Source organism: Giraffa tippelskirchi, chromosome 1, assembly GCF_054371585.1.
Source record: "Giraffa tippelskirchi isolate mGirTip1 chromosome 1, T2T-mGirTip1v1.2.pri, whole genome shotgun sequence".
Lineage (NCBI taxonomy): Eukaryota > Metazoa > Chordata > Mammalia > Artiodactyla > Giraffidae > Giraffa > Giraffa tippelskirchi.
In genome coordinates, this window is record NC_137275.1 from 45,401,143 (window position 1) to 45,425,269 (window position 24,127).

Below are 24,127 nucleotides of genomic sequence, written 5' to 3' on the forward strand. Positions count from 1 at the left end.
AAAATTAATTCCAACTTCAGAAGTTACAGACGGAAGGGAAAGGCACTCAAGGCTAAAGAGAAGTTATGGCCTCAGGGCCCCGCACGATGTCTGCCTCTTCTACCCCATCTCATCTCTTACCTATCTTCCCCTCACTCACTCTTCTCGGTCACAGAGAGCTTCCTGCTATCTTGTGAATACTCCAACCAAGCTCTTACCTCAGGGCCTTTGAACACCCTGTTCTCTCTGCACTGAGCCCTCTTTCCTCTAATAATAACATGGCTTGCTCTCACACTTCATCAGGTTGCCACTGAAATATCACCTTCTTATAGAACCTTGCCAAACGCAACAAACAGGACCCATTCTTCACTATCTCATTACCATGCTTTATGTCTCTTTATGGCATTAGTGCCACCAGACTTTATGTCATATTTGGGTGCCATCTTCCTCTAGCATTAGAATATAAGCTTCACGAAGGCCAGAACCTGCTCTTGTCCACTGCTGTATCCCTAGTACCAAAAGCAATACCTGGCACACATCAGGTGCTCAATAATTACTCAAGGAATAAATGAATGTAGGGACAAAGGCATCAAGACTTAAATTTAGTATCTTTGGTATTTCAGGGCATTCACATCACTAGCTCTTCACATGTGAGAAGCAGCATGGTAACAGAAGAGACTCAAAGACAGGGTAGGACAGAAAAAGGGCAGCTCTGAACCCTGTTTAAGAGGTTAATCTAAGGACAAGTATTTCCACTGCACCATCGGAGGGTATGCAAATGTAACAGATAGACATGGCACACTCCAGCATTCGTACTCAAAGGTAACTAACTCATGTACAGCTGTTTCACGTGAAAATGACAAAATGACTATGGCACGAGATCTGAACGAAATTTCACCAGATCAAGTTACACTCCCAGAATCCAGAGAGAGTACTTAATTCTGCAGAGCAGAATGCTGGAAGCACTGCTGTGAGCCTGGGGGCCATAGGAGTGTTTAAATCAGCCTTTTTTAGAAAGACTGACCAATGGCAAGTGTGGCCTGGATTTCAGAATAGTGTTTCATGAAGGGTACTTGTAGTGACCAAGGTGGGAAATGATTAGGGCCTTCAGGTGGTCTGTGGCAGCACAAGCGGAGAGTACAACGGGACCGCAGGACATCCACATTTAACTCACATCAATTCATGGCACCCGCCTGGCAAAAACAAGAGGGAGAAAGAAAAGTCAATTGTCCCACTAACTGCCCTGAGGCCTCTACTTAATGAGAGGGAGACGGGCAACAGGAATCTGACAGTCGCTGGGTCCGCTCAGTCTCCACACGCATCTCACAACACTGTATGAGCCAAGTATTTAGAAGATGTATTTTTCATAAAACACAGTCCCTAAACATAAGCCAGCTGCTTCAACTGGTGCTCAGCTGAAGAAGAGTTGGTGACCTGTCCTAACACTGGAGGAAACAACTGCTATGCTAAGAGACAATCTGCAATGAGGGGGTACCTTCTGAAAGTATTTCCAGTGATTTTTTTTTATTTTTATTTATTTATTTGACTGCTCAAGGTCTTAGTTGTGGCATGCAGGATCTAGTTTCCTGACCAGGGATCGAACCCAGGCCTCCTGTATTGGGAGTGTTGAGTCCCAGCCGCTGGACCACCAGGGAAATCCCTCCAGTGATATTTTTAATACTGGTGATTTTCACCTTAGATATGGACTTTAGAACTCACCTCTATATAAAACGTGATTGCACTAGGAGGAAAACCAACAAGACTGCTTTCAGAAGCTGTGAGGGAAGCTCATGTCCTTTTGTTCAAGTCCCCAAAATTCTCCTTGAGCTATGAAAATTAGCACAAGCAGAGTCAGGTAACTAGTTGTGGCCAAGCTGGGGAGAATTCACATTCCAAAGCCCCCTCCTCTGTTCTAACTCATTTCTGATGGGAGCATCAGGGAGTAAAAAGCAGCAGTATGTCCCACCAAGGTTGTCAATTAGTAAACACACAAAGTTAGAGAAACTTAATATTAAATAAAAAGATAATAAAACTGGTGAAATCAAAACAATCTACTAGCTTAAAAAAAAAAAAAGATGGTGCAGAAAAGACATAATACCCATGTTATTTCTATTTCAAATACACGTCTTTCTTCTTGTCACTAAGAATTCACAAAAGTATTTTATTATTAGCTAAACTCCAGCTGGTCAATCAGTAAGCAATGCTCTCAGGTACAAAATTTTTAATATAGCATTATATGCAGATATGTATGATACATGCATTCTGAGGACAATGAAAATGACGAACTAAACCACTATTGGCTTTTGGGGTGGAGGTAGAGGACAGAACATGGGGTTGTTACCATGTCATTGCCAAAAAAGTGAAACAAAATTAAAAGTTATCAAAATCAGCATTTATCCTACATGTTTCTGGAACAGAACAAGAGCAAGATGCAGCGGTGCAGGGCTGGGCCTCTCTAAAGGCGATTCCACATGGAAGGCTGAGGGGTGCTCCATGCCACTGGTTACATGGCCCACCCTCCTGAAACTTTAGTTCTACTCAGTGATATGGAAAAAGTATATAATAGTGTATGTAATTAAGATTCACTGTTTAGGTCTGCCCTTTCTTCTAGAAGAGGTTCCCTGGTAGCTCAGCTGGTAAAGAATCCACCAGCAATGTGGAAGATCTGGGTTCAATTCCTAGGTCGAGAAGATCCCCTGGAGAAGGGAATGGCTACCCACTCCAGTATCCTGGCCTGGAGAATTCCACGGACAGAGGAGCCTGGTCGGCTACAGTCCATGGGGTCACAAAGTGTCAGACATGACTGAGTGACTTTCACTTTCTTTCTTTTTCCTTCTAGAAACAGGAGCCCATTTTCCTACAGGTTTCAGGTACACTGAGGATATGAATGTCAGTGACAGGAAAAGAGACCCCTGCCAACCTGCAAAGGACAAGTAACAATGTAAGGTTGTAATCACGAGATTTTGGATTTGAGACTGCTGCATAAAAGGAAAAACTCCAACAAGTCTGTGCAAGGCCCTACATGATCTGATCTAAGTCATCCCATTTCATTATCCTGCTCACTCCATTCCAGCCACACTCTTCTTGACTACTCAAGTGAACTCCTAGCTCAGGATCTATTTTATTTAATATACCCTCCTCCTCTTTCCCACCTCTGTTGTTGTTGGCCTGACGTTGACGTCACTGAAATACCTGTTCAGACGTCACCTCATCCAGAGGACAGACATCCCTCCCCTGACTTCCCTATCCAAACTAGCACCTCCATCCCCACCAGAGTTAGGTTTTTACACAGCACTCTTCACTTTTTGACCTTTTTTAAAAAGCTTTATTGAAATAGAAATCATACACCATACAATTGATCCATCTAAAGTGCACAAGTGAAGTGAAGTCGCTCAGTCGTGTCTGACTCTTTGCGACCCCACGGACTGTAGCCCACCAGGCTCCTCCGTCCATGGGATTTTTCCAGGCAAGAATACTGGAGTGGCTTGCCATTTCCTTCTCCAGAAGATCTTCCCGACCCAGGGATTGAACCCAGGTCTCCCGCATTGTAGGCAGATGCTTTTACTGTCTGAGCCACCAGGGAAGTCTAAAGTGCACAAGTCAATGCTTTTTAGTGTATTCACAGCTGCGCAACAATCACAATGTTATTTAACAACATTTTTATCACCCCATCAGCAATCACTCATTTTTCCCCTCACCCCTACATCATCAGGCAACCACTAACCCTACAGTTTGCCTCTACAAATTTGCCTATTCTATACATTTTCTATCAATAGAATCATACAATATGAGGTCCTTTGTGACCCAGACATAATATTTTATATATATTTATATCTTTATCCTTTGTCACACTCCCTGGAGCCCAAGCTCCACGATGACAGGCACTTTCTTTTGCTTTGTTCACCACTTTATCCCAATACGTAGAAAAGCACAAGCCTAGCACATAACAGGTACCAATAAACAGGGGGAAAAAATGCTTTTAAAGTACCCACTGGGGACTTCCCTGATGGTCAAGACTCTGAGCTCCCAATGCAGAGGAGCTGGATTGGATCCCGGGGCAGGGAACTAAATCCTCAATGCTGCAACTAAGACCTGGTGCAGCCAAATAAATAAATAGACTTAAAAAAAAAAAAGTAGCCACTGGATTGAGCAAGTTATTCTATAACTGTGGCGAAGAATGAAACGAGGCATGGTTGGAGCAAGAGGTGAGGCATCAGTCTATTATCAGGCATAAACAACTTGTTGCAGAAGTTTTACCATGAAGGGGAAATGAGAAATGCACAAAGGATAGACTGGGTATTGAGTTTGGGCTTAAAAATGTTGAGACTGGAACACATTTAAAACACTGAGATTCAACTTGCTTCGTACCCTAGAAGGTTACAGAAGCCACAGCACATAGAGTGGGTCAGATTACAAGTCAGGGTGGATCTATAACATGAGCACAAATATACGTAGCATATGTGATTTTAAAAGAAAATTACAAAATGCAGTTTTAAGTTTAAAAATTCATTAAAAATGAGTTTTACTTCAAAATGACTTAAAATACAATGTCTGCCACAAAATGAAGTCTACTTTTGACCCCATAAATAGTAGTGTTTTCAACTGGTATTCTAGAACCAACTTATGCTTCTGCACACCAACTGATAAGTCATTGAGCTATGTGAGATGGCACAAGTACGTGTCTCACTTGTAAAACCTAATAGTTTCATATTTGAGGCCAAATTACTAAAACACACAGATCTGAAACAAGTTTTCCACACCGCAAAACCAGGAAAAACCAAAAGCCAGGTTTGTGGGCCAGCTTCATACCGCACACTTGTCTAACTTGTTAGAAATAGGAATCTCTTGGTCTAACAGCTCCTGCCTCATGAGAACACTGTGAGGATCAAACGAGCTCCTGCTGCAGTGTGCCCAGCAGAGTGCCCGACGCAGAGCGGGGCCCCTGAGCGGGGCTCTGTGTCACTCGGTGTCACTTGCATGCTGAGCAGGGTGGCCTGCACGGGGGAGGGTGGCCGCAGCCTTGGCACCCTCCCCACCATAGCCCAAACCAAACCCCGTGTATACACTGAGCTACTGAACACTGATCCAGAGGCTGCACATCAGAATCACCTGGGGAGTCTGAATAACTCCCACTGTTGGGGCCCCATCCAGGCCAATCAAACAAAAATAGGAGTGGACTTGTCAGAGCTTCTCAAGCAGCCCAGGTGACTCTACCAGAGAGGAGCGTGCGTCCCCACCCTCTATTCAATCCCCAATCCACATCCAGTTCACAATCTCAGCCAGGCCAGAGGGGAGTGCAACCCATTCATGGCAACCCCCCGCAGTGTGAAGACAAGATCAAGATCCAAGCTGTTCAAGGTCAAAAACCTAGGTGCAAACTGAAAGGAATCAAGGGGCAGTGAGGAGGAAGGCATGAACATCACTCTCCTCATCAATAAATACTTGCTATTTACAAGACACAAAATCAGGAAAGTGAGCGTGGAAAGGAGGAAACTGAGGAGGAATGGGACTGGGTCATCGTGGGTGACTCAGCGCTTTCACTGAACACAAGATCTGAAGCTAAGGCCATCCAAGCACACCACCGCTTCTGGCTTTTTCCTCCTAACTCTCACAGGACCTGAAAAAGTGGCTGGGAGGAGAAGCCCCCATCCAGGACAGGTGGCATGCCACCCAGTACCTGTCACCGACCGCACAGCCTGTGCCTGCTGGTGCCACCATCTTAAAGGAGCCGGCCACTTCAGGACGGCCAGACTGGCTGCTCTCCCAAGACACAAAGGGCCCTAGACTCACTGGCTTCACCCCACCCTACCCACTGAAGAACACAGATCCATTTCATCTCACTAACGTGAGAAGAGGCCAGATTTGGGGTAAAGAGTACAGCTCTGGCCTCGGAAAGCCCCGGGTTAGAGTCCCTGCTCCGCAGTGTCCTAGCTGAAGGACCTTCCTGTTACCCAGCCTCACTAAATCAAACAGCAGGCCCCTCCTCACCAGGCTCTTAGGGTGTGTGCCAAGCACTCAGCACAGCACTGGCCCATACTGTGAACCAACAAAGGTTCATTATTTTAATCCCTATTATTATTATTCAACATGGAAGAGACTAAGGCAGACAGAATCCAGAAGATCAAAAAGACAGGGCAGAAGAATGACAAGGGGACAGGTCTTTAAAACTCTCACGTCAATAGCCAGCTGTCTGGACTTGAATGTTCAACACTCCTTCTCAAGCTTCCTGTTTAATTAAGAACAAATAATCTGTGGTCTAATTTTGGGAATGGAATCTGTAGAAAGAGATCTTAAAGGGGAAAAAGACTTAAACTCACCCTCAACTACAGAAAAAGATAAGAAATCAGTTCAAAGATGTTACACAAAAATGACACTAGCAGCTCTATAAGTTTTCTGGCTTTTCGGCAATGATGTTAGGTATCTCCTATATTCAAAAAGTATATGCTTAAAAGGTACTTAATACAAATATCTGTTTAAAATAAAGTCTAAGACTAAAAATGACTATTTCATCAGTGACAAGAAAAAGTATGGAAATACTCTTCTCTGCCATAATCAGTTGCCCAGCTAGAATGCATTTTTAAATAAATGACTAGTTTCATTGTGAAATGGCAGAAATGAAAGAGGAGTGGGAAAGAAAGAATTCATCCTAGACCCTGTTGGGATCCATTCCAAGAAGAAAAGAACCAAATGCAAAACAAAGATAATCATAACAACAGGCTCTGCCATCAGCATTCATAGGCCAGTGACAAAACACAGAATTCCAATATACCTGCCAGGTTACCAAAGGATTAAATGAAATGCACAAATAAAACAGTATTATTTCAGAGTATTCTTGCCTGGAAAATTCCATGGACAGAGGAGCCTGGCAGGCTACAGTCCACTGGGTCCCAAAGAGTCAGACACAACTAAGCACACACGTTATTTCATAGGCAGTCGTGGGCACCTAAACACCAGTGTCAGAATGCCTGAGTTAGCATCTCAACTCACCACTTACCAGCTGTGTGACCTTGAGAAGGTTAGTTAACCATTCTGTACCTCAGCTTCCTCACCTGTAAAATGGAGATGATAACAGTACATTCATAGTCCTACTTTCAAGGGCTGGTGCGAGGATTAAATGAATGAATGCAGGCACAGCAACTCGAACAGCCCACGATTAATCACTGTGTATAAACATGTTGTCAGTCCCTCTCCTCCCCACTCCCAGCACACACCCCCCCACTTTGTTCTTCCTTTCTCCCTGCATCCCACATCTTCTGATTTCTCTCTTACCCCTCACCTCCTTTCCACTCCCTGGAGCCTCTTTCTAGCCCTCTCCATGTGGCTCCTGCCCACCCCTCCACCTGATTCCCCTTAGCTCTGGCTTACCCAACTCCTTTGCTACTGCCAGGCTGCTCCCTCTACCTGGAAAGCACCCTCCCACCTCACCCCCGCAGGCACACACCCATCTTTTCCTTCACAAAATAGAACTTCAAAAGCTAAGCTTGCACGACAACAGCTAACCCTTCGCTGAAGGGCTTCCCTGGTGACTCAGATGGTAAAAGAATCTGCCTGCAATGTAAGTGACCAGAGTTCAGTTCCTGGGTCTGGAAGATCCCCTGGAGAAGGGAATGGCAACCCACTCCAGTATTCTTGCCTGGAGAACTCTATGGACAGAGGACCCTGGCAGGCTACACAGTCCATGGGGTCACAAAGATTCAGACACGACTGAGCGACTAACACTTCACTTCACTTCCCTGAAGTCTAATTTTAATGACTACCTGTTTCCAAGCCTGCTGGGCATCCATCTAACCTTCTCTGTTCCATATTTCAACTGTCCAGGACTTCTCTGCCTCTACCACTAAGTACTGGAAGGAAGCTCCTTAAACACAAGGGCTAGGCTCAGCTGTCTTTGTCACAGCAGCACCCGGCTACAGGAAAAACCTCAAAGGTTTGGTGAGTGACTAAGTGAGGCAATGCCTCACTGGCCTGTTTTCTTTCTTATGACCCCTTCTCCTCTCCATGGTCTCCTTTCATTTATTTATTTGGCTGCTTTGGGTCTTAGCTGAGTCACATGGGATCTTGAATTGTGGCATGTCAGCTCTTGTTCCCTGACCAGGGATAGAACCTGGGCCCCCTGGACTGGGAGAGCAGAGTCTTAGCCACTGGACCACCAGGGAAGTCCCTCAAGGGGCTCTTTTTAAAGCCTAATAAGAAAACTATCATTACACAGTAATCATTAGTAACAAAAACAGAAAAGTGCCAAGCATTTCTCTAAACATTTTGTGTTCTATCTAATTTAATCCTCAGGATCACTCCTGATCTTGCCTCCTACTCTTCCTCTCTGCCCAACCCCCAACTCCAATCCAAGCACACTTTGCCTGTTCGCCATTCCTCAAACACAGGTCTGCTCCCCTCCTCAGAGTCTCTGAATTTTATTCCCTCTCCCTAGAATGCCCCCTTCACCTCCTTCAGGCCTTCCCTGACCAAGCCATGTAAACTACAACATCCTCTGCTCTTGTTCCCCTCCCCTGCACATCTGGGGCACAGGTGTGCTCCCCTTTCCTGCTTGGTTCTTCTCGAATGAACTGATCACCATGGAACACACTCTTATTATCTACCTTTTTCCCCATGCTGGAATGAAAACTTCATGACAGATGAAGAATGGGGCTTAGTACACAGTTCAGTTCAGTTCCGTCGCTCAGTCGTGTCCGACTCTTTGTGACCCCATGAACCGCAACATGCCAGGCCTCCCTGTCCATCACCAACTACCAGAGTCCACCCAAACCCATGTCCATCGAGTCGGTGATGCCATCCAACCATCTCATCCTCTGTCGTCCCCTTCTCCTCCTGCCCCCAATCCTCCCCAGCATTAGGGTCTTTTCAAATGAGTCAGCTCTTCGCATCAGGTGGCCAAAGTATTGGAGTTTCAGCTTCAACGTCAGTCCTTCCAATGAGCACCCAGGACTGATATCCTTTAGGATGGACTGGTTCGATCTCCTTGCGGTCCAAGGGACTCTCAAGAGTCTTCTCCAACACCACAGTTCAAAAGCATCAATTCTTTGGTGCTCAGCTTTCTTTATAGTCCAGCTCTCACATCCATACATGACCACTGGAAAAACCATAGCCTTGACTAGACGGACCTTTGTTGGCAAAGTAATGTCTCTGCTTTTTAATATGCTGTCTAGGTTGGTCATAACTTTCCTTCCAAGGACTAAGCATCTTTTAATTTCATTGCTGCAATCACCATCTGCAGTGATTCTGGAGCCCAGAAAAATAAAGTCAGCCAGACAGTAAGTGTTCAATAAACACCACTGACTAAACAACTCCATACCCTACAGTAGGTGGCTTTATGCATGAGGAACCTGAAGCTTACACAGAGTAGTTGAGTAATTTATCCACGCTCACACAGCTAACAGGGGCAGAACCCAGATATTCTGACTCTAGGGCCCACACTTACCTACTATGCTTCCCTGCCTCCCGACCTGACCCAGAAAACAAATCATCTCATCCAAGGAACTAATCCTAGAAGTGTATGCCTTTGGTCCACAGAAAAGCCATCCACCAGAAAAATCTTTCAAGGGAACAAGTCAACTAATTCAACCCAATTCTATGTGTAAAGTATTAATTGTCAGATTTATAATTTATGCAGCACTGTTAGTTTTTCTTTGGATTTAATAGTTCAGTAAGAAGCGATTATTATATCTTTTTATACTGTAATATCCTCACAAACAGCAAAATGACAAATCATCAAATAACATGGAGGAGGCCTAAGCTGATATTGTGGTGGAAAGTAGAGAAGTATAGACTGCAAGGGAATACAAGGGTATTTTGAGGGGTAATGAAAATGTTCTATAGCTTAATTATTGTGGTGGTTACACACACATACACATACACACACGTATTTATCAAATGGGTACAATTTTATAGAATTAATTACACTCAATAAAGTCAACTAAAAAGCAATTAGGACTATTAGATATGATTTTTGGCTAAACAAAATAAATATTCTACCAGTATTATTTCCACAATGGTACCCTACTCCAGTACTCTTGCCTGGAAAATCCCATGGACGGAGGAGCCTGGTAGGCTACAGTCCATGGGGTAGCTAAGAGTCAGACACAACTGAGCGATTTCACTTTCACTTTTCACTTTCATGCATTGGAGAAGGAAATGGCAACCCACTCCAGTGTTCTTGCCTGGAGAATCCCAGGGACAGGGGAGCCTGGTGGGCTGCCGTCTATGGGGTCGCACAGAGTCGGTCACGACTGAAGCGACTTAGCAGCGGCAATACTCTCAACAATTTGGGGTCCGGGGAGAGGACACAGACGTGATTAAGAGAAGACAGCAGTAAAGAGCTCTACACAGTGAGATCAGTGGGGTGACTGCATGCCTCAGAGTCCTGCGTGACCACTGACAAACGCAGCTCCTACCACCGACATTGCCTCAGTCCCCCCTTCAGTCTTTTGCGTCACATTGAGCCAGGGCTCTTGGACTCTGAACAGAGTCCAGGCAGGGTGGAAAGGCAGATCACTGCTCTTCTCCACAACGGCCTCTGCCAAATATCGACCAGTAATAGGTTTGGATGTTGAATTTGTCAGAATTCTTAGTTGCAAGCATCAGAAACCAACTAGATAACTTAAACACAACAGCAATTTTTCTTTTTTAAGGTTATTGGATAGTTCCCACCATCTCCAGGAAAACCAAAGGACCCATCATACCAGCTGTACAACCAAAACATCTAAGGGCAGAGGGCACCATTGACATAACCTGGACCTGCTTTCAGCTTCAGAATCACACTCTGGTGTGGGTGTGTCTGGGCAGCTCTGCTTTGACAGTTACAATTCCCCAATCAGAGGAAGAACCAGGGCCCCAAAGACTGGCAAAAGCCATCACAGATATAAAGGGATGACACACCATCTTTGCAAATACTACTGACACAGACAGCAAGTAATGAAAGGTTTTCAAAAAATATTCACAAGGAAAACAATCCTCAAAGATGGAATTAAAAAGAATCATACTCAGAGGTAATGTGATTTGGGGAGAGTGGGGGTCTTTTGACATATTATTTAATGCTTTACGGTGGCTCAGTTGATAAAGAATTCGCCTGCAATGCAGGAGACACAAATTCAATTCCCGGGTTGGGAAGATATCCTGGAGAAGGAAATGGCAACCCACACCAGTATTCTTGTCCTATGGACAGAGCAACCTGGTGGGCTACAGTCCATGGGGGTCGCAAAGAGTCAGACATGACTTAGCGACTAAACCACCACCACCACCAGTATATTAATTAGTAGTTTCAAAAACTACAAAGCCTACCTTCCTAGATTGAAAATAACTCATTAACAGCATCTTCAGATTAAAAGAAAAACAATTCAAATCTAAAGCAGCAAATACTTTGTCTACCATAATACTGGACATGATAGAGAAAAGATCCTTAGATCTGAACAGTCATGCAACGATTGCTAAAATACATGATTCTATTTAAAATGCATTTCAGTATTTTTTTCTATTTGAAACATAAGCCAAAAATTGTAGCCTCTTTTATAGCCACCAATATAATAGCCTCTCTTATAGCCACCAAGGGTCCATCTAGTCCAAGCTATGGTTTTTCCAATAGTCATGTACGGATGTGAGAGTTGGACTATAAAGAAAGCTGAGTGCTGAAGAAATGATGCTTTTGAACTCTGGTGTTGGAGAAGACTCTTGAGAGTCCCTTGGACTGCAAGGAGATCCAACCAGTCAATCCTAAAGGAAATCAGTCCTGAATATTCACTGGAAAGACTGATGCTGAAGCTGAAACTCCAATACTTTGGCCACCCGATGAGAAGAACTGACTCACTGGAAAAGACCCTGATGCTGGAAAAGACTGAAGGCAGGAGAAGACGGGGATGACAGAGGATGAGATGTTTGGATGGCATCACTGACTCCATGGACAGGAGTTTGAGTATGCTCCGGGAGCTGGTGATGGACAGGGAAGCCTGGTGTGCTGCAGTCCATGGGTTCACAAAGAGTCAGACACGACTGAGCGACTGAACTGAATGATAGCCACCAATATTTTATTTATTTTTTTAGTACTTTTTTTGGTTTGTTTTTGTTTTTATTTTTTGTGGCTGCACAGCATTCAGGATCTTAGTTTCCCAATCAGGGATCAACTTGTGCTCCCTGCAGTGAAAGTGTGGTGTTTTAACCGTTGAATCACCAGGGAAGTCCCAGCCACAAATATCTTTAAATGCATGTTCTGCTTAAAAGAATAAAGTACCTCAAAAGGTACTTCTGCTAACCTGAATCTCAGAATTAAAAAAAAAAGAATATGCTATGAAAGGCTACTGACTGTAATTTAAGCTGGTCCCCTAAACAGAGGTGTCAGCATTAATGTCAGAGGCTCAGAAAACTCACCTCCAACTAACACAGTTTACTTCCTAAATAAAGACAGCCTTTGGTGAGCTTAATGTATTCTTAACATTAAAAAAAAAAAAAACAACAAGAAAACCCTTAGGACCAGACTCCGGTCATAAAACAAAAGAAGAAGGGAGACAGACACTTTCAGGCCCTCTGCCATCAGACCGGCCAAGCCCTGCCCAAACCTTCCCCACCACGGCCTATTACACACCAGGTCAGAAGTGGACACACATATTGTCACATGCACACTCTTGTCCCTCAGCACATCACCGGCACGCTACTCCCTTCTGGAGAACTTCTGCATGCCACAGACATTCTTCAAAACTGATATCTGCATGTATTTAAAAATACATATTATTTAAATTGGCTTGCATAGGACAACTTTGTCCAAAAAGAGGGCAGGGAATGAATAAGTGAAAATTTGTATTCCCGGAAGAAAAACCTAAAAGATAACAAAAGACATCTCAGAAGCAGAATTGCAGGAGCAAGCATTAAAATCTTTCAGATAATTCACTAATTGCTCAAGAGTTGACCATCTAAGTTCAGTTCATTACATATTTGAGGTCCTAAGCAATGCAATGCACTGGACCACAGCATGGATACTAACATCGAGTCCCAGATCTCAAGAGAGAGTTACCGTCTAACTGGAAAAGGGACAAGTAAGTAGACACACAGCTACTGTTAAATAAGATAAAACTGAGAATAAAAGTCAACAGTCCTTGGAGATTCAGTGGAGGGAAGGAGTCTGCTAGAGTGGGAAAAAAGAACAATTAAGAGAAGTGGCACTGAGGGCAGAGGGAGGGGAAGGGTTCAGGGGAAAGAAACTGAGCTTAAATTATAGAACCAGTTCAACCCCAGCTTCTGAGACACCTGTAAGCAACTGGGAGCCTTTGAGGTTTTAGGGTAGAGGGGTCATAAGGACAAAAACATTCAGCTGATGATGAAGAGGATAAATAGGAGGCTGAGCCTGGCAAAAAGATTACTGGTTATTATAAAAAAGGATGGCTCAGACCTAGGGCGATGGCAATTGATATGGAACAGAGAGGACAGGCATAGGAAGAGATGCAAGCTTGCACTCGCTATCAACCAAGAAAAGAGAGGATGAACAATGTCTAAGCTTCCAGCCTGGGTTACTAAATGAACTGCAGTTTCATTAACCAAATGAAAAAAATGAATTGGTCTTGTTTTCATCTTTATTTTGGCCACTAGGAAGCTCAGTGCCAAATACATGGCCCATTTCTAACATACAGCAAGCATTTATGTGTAGCTTGTAAATCTGTATTTTCTTTCTCTTGACAGAATTTTATTTGTATTTATTAAGTCTCCTCTAATTATTTTAGAACATGGCAGAAAATAAATCAACAGATAAAAATGATTGAGACCAAGTCAAAGACAGTTGGACAAAGTAGCTGATTCAGGGATATAACTACAGGTGGCCAACTCATAGCATTCTCCTCACCCTTCTTCTGACCTAGGGAAGTCTGGATCCCACAACAGAAGCTAAAAATGCCAGACTTTCACCTTCTCCACCTCCCTTACAACTAGTAGTGGCACGACGTCAACTCTATCCAATGAGACTAAAGGGAAAGTCTCCAAGGTGACCTTCCAGAAAAGATCCCTCTCTGTAAGGGAGGGAACTGTAAGGAAATATGCTGCTTTCATCCTTTTCTTACATAGACATGATGTCTGGTGCTACAGCAACCACATTGCAAACATGAGGCAATGAGCCTAAGGCTCCTGATAAACCAAAATACTAACAATAAAGGAAAAAAATATACAAAGAGCCTAGATTCTTAAAAGACATACTGAGACTCTATACCAGCCTTAGAACCATCCATCTCAAAACTTCTTGCTACTGAACAAAAATAAGCTCTATTACTTAAGCCACTTTTGATTATTCATTTGCCAAAGGCATCCTAAATCATACAACAAAAGTTATCATGAGGTCAGTTTCTGAAACCATGATTTTTTTACACTGCTGACTACACAAGACTATTATTATTGAGATGAGAGCAATGCAAACATATATGACTGTCAGGAAAAAAGCAATAAATAAGAGCTTCTGGGAGCAGTTAAAGAGAAATGGATATAATGATAAATAACATTTGAAAAAATGTGATCAAGTGTTAATAGGGGGTACTTGGGAGCAAGAAGAGAGGAAGAAAAAACAAAAGTACAGAAATTCTCAGAAGTGGAAAATGTGAGCTCAGTCATGTCCTACTCTTTGCAACTCCATGGACTGTGACCCACCAGGCTCCTCTGTCCATGGAATTTTTCAAACAAGAATACTGGAGCGGGTTCCATTTTCCCTTCCAAGGGAGAAAATGAGGGGCTCTTTCTTTTCTGGCAATGTTACTGGTAAAACAACCTGAAAATTTTCCCACTATAGATTTTCCTCTACTTACAATTGGGTTATGCCCTGAGTAAATCCACTATTTAACTGAGGATATCCTATGTCAAAAATACATTTAATAAACCTAACCTACAGATAACAGCTTAGCCTACCCCATCCTAAACATGCTCAGAACTCTTATGTTAACACATAGCTGGGCAAAATTCTCTCACTTCAAGCCTATTTTATAACAAAATATTGACTATCTCAGGTAATTTTTTTTTTTTTTTTGGCCATGCTATGTGGCACGCGGGATCTTAGTTCCCCCACCAGGGATGGAATCAGTGCTCTCAGCATTGGGAGTGCAGAGTCTTAACTGCTGGACCACCAGGGAAGTCCCCTCAGGTAATTTACTGAAAACTATATTGAAAGTGAAAAACAGGATGGTTGTCTGGGTACAAAATGGTTGTAACTGTACTGGTTGTTCACCCTCCTGATTATGTGTCTGACTGGGAGCTGCCGAGGCCACCGCTCAAGTGTCAGAAGAATTTAATACCATACATCACTAACCTGAGAAAAGATCAAAATCCAAAATTCAAGGTACAGTTTTCATCAAATGCATATCAATTGAGCACCACTGTAAAGTCAAACTATCCTTAAGTTGGAACCATCTGCTTCAAACAGTCGCAAAAGTTCTGGGTAAAGTTTAAGAAACATCTGTTTAAATGCATAACTAAGCTCATAAGAAAATAAAACAACCTCCCCAAAGACCAAAAATCAAAGAGGAACCTAAAAACCATAGCAGAAAATGCTACAATAATAATGTAAAGGAACCCCGGGTTTGAGGACTGGGGAAGAGAGTCATGTGTATGTATAGGGCACCTGCCCTTTGGGATGAAATTGAAAAAAGAGAAAAGGGAACAAAATGACTGGCCTAATATTTTCTTTAAAAACACCACCTTAAAGACAGTTACAGCTCTTGTTTTCAACCTCATACACTTCACCCTTTTCAAGAGCAAATTTCATGACACATGCACATTAAAAAAAAAAGGAAAACACAACCAGGTTAAATATTTACATATCACAAAAGAGTTCCTGGATATTTCACCATAAGCTTAAGTAAAATATAAAACAGATATAAATCTTTTCCTGATAAAATCACACATTGCCCAGTTTTTCAGCCATTATGAAATGAACCATATGAGTTCATTGAGTCAAGCACTCAAGTTCAGTTTATTTGTAACCATACTAGACAGTTCCCAAATCTTTGGACTTCTTGGTAAAATTTTTATCATAAGGGTCATCACAATACTCTTCTAGTGACCATGCTACCAATGGTTTCATAATACCTTATACATCACATTAAAAAACTCTTGTCATTTCTGAGCTAACCTGATAGCCCTCCACATTACATGTTTTGGAGTCGTCAATGCATATAAATGGTAAAGGGAACTGGCAAAGGATGTGATGTCTGCAGAGTCTACAGGCTGAAAGGATGGTTTCTAATACTAAAAAAACCACATGAAAACCTAAGGTTCTCTCCACTGAGTTTACCTTCCTCTAGTCTCATTTGCTTTCCATGCTTCTTTGAAAACCGAAGACATCATATATTCCCTTTGCCCATCTTCACATTTTCATGCTGGCTTAAATAAATGAGATCATTTTCATCGCAATGCCATTAAGCCACCTCCAGCTCTCAATTGGCGGCACAGTGGTAAAGAATACGCCTGCCATTGCAGGAGACGCACGAGACCCGAGTTTGATCCCTGGGTCAGAAAGATCCTCTGGAGTAGAAGTGGCAACCCACTCCAGTATTCTTGCCTGGGAAATCCCATGGACAGTGGAGCCTGGCGGGTTATAGTCTACGGGATCACAAATGAGTCAGACAGGACTGAAGAGACTGAGCACGCACACGTACATGCACACACACTAAATTCATGACCATCTTTTTCCCCAAAGTCCCCTTAAACTTTGGCAATCCAAACGGCCCAAGAACTGCAAACCCAATTTATACTATCTTCACAAGGTTTTTACGTGTCTCCACTGTATTCCCAGATTTAACTAAGACGGAACCTTTTAACCTGGTGTTTATATACACAGGAAGCCACAAAGATCCACTATTCTAAACGCTGCTTTAAATTGCGTCGCATCTTCAATGTTTTTCCATAACCTATGTATTAAATGGTTCAAGACGAAGCATTTATTCTACAAGTAAGGGCACCAAATGCAAGTGGGGTATATTCAACTTGGAGATAAAGAACCCAAGTGGGAAAGGACTGCGCTTGGCTTGGTTCTCGCCCACCCGCTGACACCGGGAGAAGGTCCCAGGGGACAGGAGCGCCTCCCTGGAGCGCGCTAGGGTCCGCGGGGAATACAGCACGAGTTAGCGGAGCTGGGAGGCTCCGAGAGGCGCGCTGCATTCTGGGACTCGTTTCCACAGTTACCCACGTGCACCCAACCCAACCGCGGTCCGGACTACAAGTCCCAGAATTCCGCGGGACCGCCTTTCCCCTTCACACCCGGCGACTGGTGCCAGACCCTAAAGGAAACCCCTAAAGCGCCCTCTCCGCACGGCTGGAAGAGGTCGCGCCCCGCGGGCGCTGCACTGGGTTTGTGGTCCGGCCCTCCCGGCAGGGAAGCGGATCCCGAAGCACCAGCCTCCACACCTGACGATCAGAAATTAGACAACTGCGTCACAGACTGCCAAATCCTCGGACCGTCAGGGACCACCCCCCCCCGCCGCCCCGCCCCTGGCCTCCAGGGCCCGACCCCTCCGACACCCACAGCGGAAAACCCGCAGCCTGCTCCCCTGCCCCGCCTCCCAGTCCCGCAGCCATAGCCCGCGCCAGCATTGACCTCGCTTCCCGCCGCTCAGGGGGAACCGCGGCAAGCGCCAACCTCAGGGCACCTCCCCCGCCCCCTCCACCCCAGCCCCGCCCCCCTTATACCCCGAAGCTCAAGGCTCCCCTTCAAGGGACCCAGCCGTAATCCAGGGAAGGATACACCTCCCCCAGACACACAGTCCGACACCTTCCCCCCCCAGAGCCCCGCGCGGACAGAATCTGGACAAGACAGTGTTCCCCTTGCCCCGGCCCCTCCCAACCTCTCTTCCCTCCCAACTAGCTCTTCACCCCCACAGCACCTCCTCTACCCCTGCCCCCATCCTGTCACCCCAAACCACCTTCTGCCTCTCCTCTCACTCCCAATTTCCTTATCTTCCCAACACCTGCTCCATCCTATTACCCCAACGTCGGCCCCCTCTCACCACTCCCAGTTCTACCCCTCCACGCTTCCTATGGCCCTCCAGCTCGCCGGACTCCCCAACTATCCCATCACACCCCAATCCCTCCCACCATCTCGCTTTCCCATTACATCAGCCCTCATCTCCTTGCCTGCCCTCCTGCCCCGCACGGCCGCTGCCCCCAATCCTCCACCCCATTGTTCCCCCCCACCCCCGCCATCCAGCCCTTCTTCCCATTGTCCCCGCCCCCGCGCTCCCCTAGCACTCACCCGCCTTTCTCACGGAGCCGCCCGCACCGTTCAGCCCCTAGGAAATCCTCACCCCTGCGCCCCGCTCGCTCGCTCGCTCCCTCTCTCTCTCCCCCCGTCGGTGCCAACCCCCAACCCTGCTCGCTAGCGCCCGCCGCCGCCTCCACCTCCATTCACCCGGGACACTCTGGTCCCGGCCCTTCATCGCACGTCCCGCCCCCCCTTCCCCCAACACTGAAATGGAGCCAGTCCCCACCCCCCTCACCTCCGCCCTCCCCCGGCAGGCCGGCCCCTTCCCCCCACGCCCGCCCCCGCCCCGCGCCGCCCGCAGCGTCACCGCCCGCCCCGGCCCCGGGAGGGGAAGGGGTGGCTCCCGGGCAGGGGATCCCGGCGCGTTTCGGGACAGGAGGCGCGAGGCGGGGACTGCAGGAGATGAGCGGAGAGTGTTGGCAGCCGCCCGCTCCCAGCTGGCTGGTTCTCTGTTACTCACTGACAGCGGCGGCATCCGAGTGCATTTTCGGGCAGCTCACACCGCTCTCGCCGCCCAAGCTCCCGCGCTCGCCTCGCGGTCCCCCCACCGGTTCGCTGCACCTCGGCTGGGAGCTGAGGACCCGCCGCCGGGCACTCTCGGCCCGCCCACCTCGCCTCCTCCATTGGCTGAACTTCGGCTGAGGGGCCTCCCACCCGCGTCTCTCATTTGACAAAAAGAGTGCGGAGAGAGCTGGTCCGGAGCTGGCAAAGAGGCCCCGCCCCCTGAAGTCCAATACGATTGGCCCCGGCGCCTCGTCCCCGTACCGCCCCTGGCGGGGGCCATGCTCCCGGATAGCAGGTTGGACCTGGCCGCTGTCACTCAGCCCCGGGGTCCAAAAGCGCGTGTAGGGGCGAGGCTGGGGAATTGGTCCACCTTGACCCTGGAGCCCCGCCCCCTGGTGGGCGGGACTGGTGGAGCTGTAGACCAACCGAGAAAGATGGGTCGGCGTCTGAAACAAAGCGAACGAAGTGTTTCCCAAAGAACGGAGAAGGGAAGAGCTGTTGGTGCGGCTTGTTCCCGCTGCACAGAGTAGGGGAACCAGCTCTTCCCCCGTGTCTCGACGCGTCGGAGTCTCCTGCTTGTCTCGCACGCCTCCGAGCGGCTCTCTACGGGAGCCCAGTCCGCGACGAAGTTGGACTGGGACTTCTCTTGCTGGCTGTTTCCTGCAGCTAGAGACTGGTAAAGAATCGCCGCGTCTTTATTTCCAGCAAACCCTCTGGTGAGGAACAAATTCTTTCTTGTACAACAGGTCACAACAGTCCGTTCTGTCCTCATTTTCGAAATGCGCTTCTTTTCCAGCAACAACACATTTCCTCCTCCTTCGTCACAAATGAGCTGTCCTAAAGGCTTCGACTGCTGCATGGTCAGTGATACACATTTTTGCGCCCGCAGATCACACGCAGGAAACCAAGGGCCACTCTCTGAGCTTCGGGCTCAGTCTGGCACCTGAGCAAGTTCAGGGCTCAAGTCACCAGCCCTCGAAGGACAGTAAGCGTCACCTAAGTGAACCTAAGTCAATGACGACAAGAAGCGGTCCGGAAAACTGTTATTTGGCAGAGGAAGGCGTTAGTTTAGATGACTTCTGACCCTTGAGTTTCCTCAGTCAAGAATTCTCACCATTTTCCAGAGTTCCGACGAGTTTTTCGCAAGGCTTTCAAACCAACTCATCACACTCACCATATTATTGTAGCGGAATAATATTTTGAGAGATTAGTGGAGGACCGCCTCTCCTATCCCAACCGCAACACACAAACACCAGTTCTCTGTGTGCAGAAGCCTTGCCCCATTCTGCAGCTAGGCCATTCCACCCTCCCGCCTTAGAAAATGGATGACACTAAAAACAGCTGGTAACAAGGCCTGGCGTGCTGTGATTCATGGGGTCGCAAAGAGTCGGACGCGACTGTGCGACTGAACTGAACAAATGAGTCGTTTTGGTTTTAGACTTATACAGCCAAAGCTTTTGAGTTTCAGGGTTCTGAAATTTATGTTTCAAATCAGGGCATAAATATTAAGGCCCAAAACAGCATATTTGAAAGAGCAAGATGAAACCAGTTCCTTTGTCCCACACCACTCCCCTTGTAATATACTCCATCTTTCTTAATCCCTAATGTCTCATTTTGTATCTATCATGCTTCTATCATTCAAATACTTATGAATCACTCCATCTAATCATAGATTCTCAGAATTGAACCTGAATTTATCCACTTCAGGTTCAATTCAGACAAGACAAGAATCTCATCGCATCATTGGTGACCTTTAACCTAACAGAGCATCAACTGGGCCCTGCAGAGATGTGTAGGTACCTCTGGACTCTGAAATAGGCATCCTTTGGGGGCAGATCTAATTGTAAGAACGTCTGTCCTTAGCCTGAGCAGAGAAATTGCTCCTGCATTCTTTATCCCATTTGTGTTTTCAACTTACTCTACACATCTAAGAAATACTTATAGTTCATCCAAGTTTATAATATTTTGAATATGTGATATTTGTATGGCTTTTTACTGCTTATCATGGTACTTAAAGGGCTGAGACACATGTTTTTTTGCACAAAAATGGACTTATTACTTGACACCTCTAAATTAAAATAAGACCAAAATTAATTTGTTGTAGGTAGTCATTTGCTATATTGATTTATTTGCAGCCAACTATTTAATAATGTATTGATATATTAATATTAATCTACACGAGGCACCTGCCAGCTGCTTTGCCCCAGCACCCAACGTTGTCCTCTGGCACGTGCTGTCCATAAAAATGTACAGAATATACAGCCTTTGTTGTATTCCAGCATCACTTTCAGTCGGGTCCGTATGATTATTTTCAAAGAAAAAAACAGATCTAGAGAGTAATTTACACAGATGTTTATAATGAGTCAGCTGTAGCCTGAGGATTGGGAGGCAAAGCTCACAGTCTACTAAGCCTCTCTGGCCCACAAGTCTTATGAATAATAAAACAGATATAATGAATTGACTGCACAGTGAAAGTGTTAGTTGCTTAGTCGTGTCCGAATCTTTGCAACCCCAGGGACTGTAGCCCGCTAGACTCCTCTGTCTGTGGGATTCTCCAGGCAAAAATACTGGAGTAGGTAGCCATTCCCTTCTCCAGGGGATCTTCCCGGCCCAGGGATCAAACTCAGGTCTCGAACGTTGCAAGCCGACTCTTTACTATCTGAGCCACCAGGGAAGCCCAAGTGACTACATAATATTCTGCATATATTACCCTGTCATTTTAACAGTCCCCAAGATTATAAACCTTTGAGGGTAGAAAGTTTGTTTTTAATCTTTATATCCCCAGCACCAACTACAGTGCATTCAGAGTAGGCACTAATTAACTCTTCCTCAGAGTGAACTGCATGTTGACTGTAAGGTGTAATTTTAGATGTGGAAGGAACCCTGCAGATGAGCAAATCCAACTTCCTCATTTAAGAATATGAGGCTTGATGTCCAAAAGAATTAAACGTGTACTCCAAGTCATTCAGCTAGTTAATAGCATTAGTTAAACTCAAGTATCCCAATTCCTAAACCAGGTCTTTTCCTAAACCACACTGTCGAATAGCAAATCTTCAAATTCCAAAGATGGATAAACCAGTCTCCTTTTCCATTAGAAAGTTATCAGTCTACTTCAAATTCTATACTTCAAAGTTAGAATATTGCCTTCATTTTTATGAAGTTCTGTAAGGAATTTTTTAAATATATATAATACATTGCCACTTTTTCTCATTGGTAGCGTTCCCAAATCACTCAATTCCTGTGGGGATGTTTACTGAGATAATAATGTTATTCTGTGCATTTATATTCATGTCCTTGGAGAACCACAGTCTTGGGATTGTGGTGGGTAGAGATATTTGGGAATGTAGTCTCGGCCATTTTGCTTCACCCAATTACTGCTTTAAGGTAATATTAAAGCAAGTTACTTTGTTTCAAATGATAATTTAATTGGAATTTTTCTATTTTGTTTGTTGTACAACATTAATTTTAATCAGCTTCTTTACCGTCTGAGCCACCAGGGAAGCCTCTTTAATTTTAATCATTTTTTTTTTAATACCTTAAGCCTAGATTGAAATTTGGGATGGAAAAGTCTAGTGAGAAAGAACAACAATGCTCTTTAATAAAATTTTAAAACTTCTCCCCAAATTCCACTATAGCATGCTTTTCTTGCATTTAGGGTTGGGGTTACAGAATGGAAAATAGCATAGTCCTCAAGACTGAAATAAAGTTGGGCCTGCTCAGACAAATAACAGCCATAGTAACTTGCCACTCATAAGTAATAGTGCCCGTAAGAATTAGTCAAACTCCCTATGTTGTAGTGTTCCCATGCTGCGCTTCAGTTCTTCCTCTTCTTAATCAGGTTAATATATGCCCTGCATACCTGAGAGATTTATTTATAAGGATATAATAATATGGATATGAATGTGGTTTTCAAAAATAGTGTGTGAAACCTGGCCTCTTTCTAGAGTATCTAGCCACTCCAGCTGCCTTTGTAGATACATATTATGAAAAATATTAGTCAGAAAGATTATTTCCAGGTTACTACATCTTTTTTATCTATTTGATCCTTTTGATCTTATTTCAAAAGCATCTATCTACTTCATGCTATGTCGTTAATGAGGTTATTTATCCCGAATAGCTAATGAGGTTCTGCTGAATGTAATAAATACTCTGAGCACACATTCACGATATATCAGTAAGAGAGGAAAGCCTCTTCAGCCTACTGGAATTAACCTTCTAACCACTGAGGCCTGTGTTACTGGGAACCAGTTTCAGCTCTTAATTTAATTACGTATGTCAGAGTAAGATACATTGCTTTTCACATATATACATGGAACAGTTTTGCAAATAGCAATTTGCCAGATGCTACTAGGATAATAAAAATGTTGGTTTCATTTTTCAAGCCTGCATCATAGTCAGGTCCCAACAATCAGCTTGTTAAAGGAAAAAGCATAGAAGTAGACATTTTCCTCATTGGCACCAGAAAGGATGGCCTCTCTTCAAAACTGGAAGTAATTGACAAGCCAAAAGTATAGCATCATTTGCCTTCTGTCTTACTTTACTACACTTTTCTCTTCATCAGCTTCCTTTTCCCCTGCCTCTCTTACACTGGAGGTCAGAACACTGGATATTAAACACAAGCAAGTGACAGTGACCACAGATTACTTCATAAAATTGATATGCTCTGGTCATGTGGGCTTATAATGCACATTCAAGAACCTTCCATTTTTTCATCAGCCTCCACTGGGGCTATATCATGTCTCCCAATATACAAAAACACTTAGCAGATGGAACTTTCTGGAACCACCTTTACATTGGACATTATTTAGCCTCCGGAGCACTTATGCCATCTTTTTTTGAAGCAGAATTTAGGCTTTCTGCAGCCAGATTGCCTGGACTAAAATTCTGTTGGTTGCTTACCTGCAAAATAGTGAAAATAGCAGAACCTACCTCATAGGAATGTTGTAAGGATTAAATGAATGAGTAAATACAAGTAAGCACTTAAATGTACCTGGCATAGAGTAATGCTCAATAAACGTTAGCTGCTGTGATCAGTGTGACACTCACCAGGTCTCAACACATTCTAGAATAAACTTTTCCCCCTTCATGTCCAGCTTTTCATCCCAAGCTCATTTTTCATCTAATCTAGTCCCTAACTCCACAGTCACTATGTTCTATTAGCTGGGCTGCCTGCTTCCCTTCTAGAGTTCACGGCAAACATTCAATTAGTATACAAGAACATCCTTCACTAGGACCTAGGACATGCCACCAGTGTGAAATTAGTTTGAACTGACATGTGAGACTTTATACAGTAGAGATAAAGAGTGAGTACTCAACATCAATGTCCATTGTTCAAATTCTTTAAAAACTTGCGTAATGAAAATTGATTGATACTGGAAGTTCAAATGGATGTAGGAAATTCCTGTGGCTATAGAA

The 24,127-nt window shown here is 44.8% G+C and overlaps 1 protein-coding gene across 22 annotated transcripts in view; it reads right to left on the reverse strand.

Moving 5' to 3' along the window:
- DCUN1D4 (defective in cullin neddylation 1 domain containing 4) overlaps nt 1-24,127 on the reverse strand; it is an 84,291-nt gene that overhangs the window by 54,691 nt on the left and 5,473 nt on the right. For 7 of the 22 annotated variants that reach the window (XM_081590274.1, XM_081590205.1, XM_081590282.1 and 4 more), the window contains exon 1: nt 18,669-18,772. The exons of 5 other annotated variants lie outside the window; for them this stretch is intronic. In XM_081590274.1, the coding sequence (XP_081446400.1) occupies nt 18,669-18,693 (25 nt within the window). In that variant the 5' untranslated portion in view covers nt 18,694-18,772. Of the gene's footprint in view, nt 1-1,698; nt 1,807-6,973; nt 7,030-12,007; nt 12,069-16,991; nt 17,065-17,637; nt 17,731-18,199; nt 18,389-18,668; nt 18,773-24,127 lie in introns of those variants that run through there. 10 more of the 22 variants (XM_081590293.1, XM_081590379.1, XM_081590351.1 and 7 more) reach the window with 7 other exon arrangements.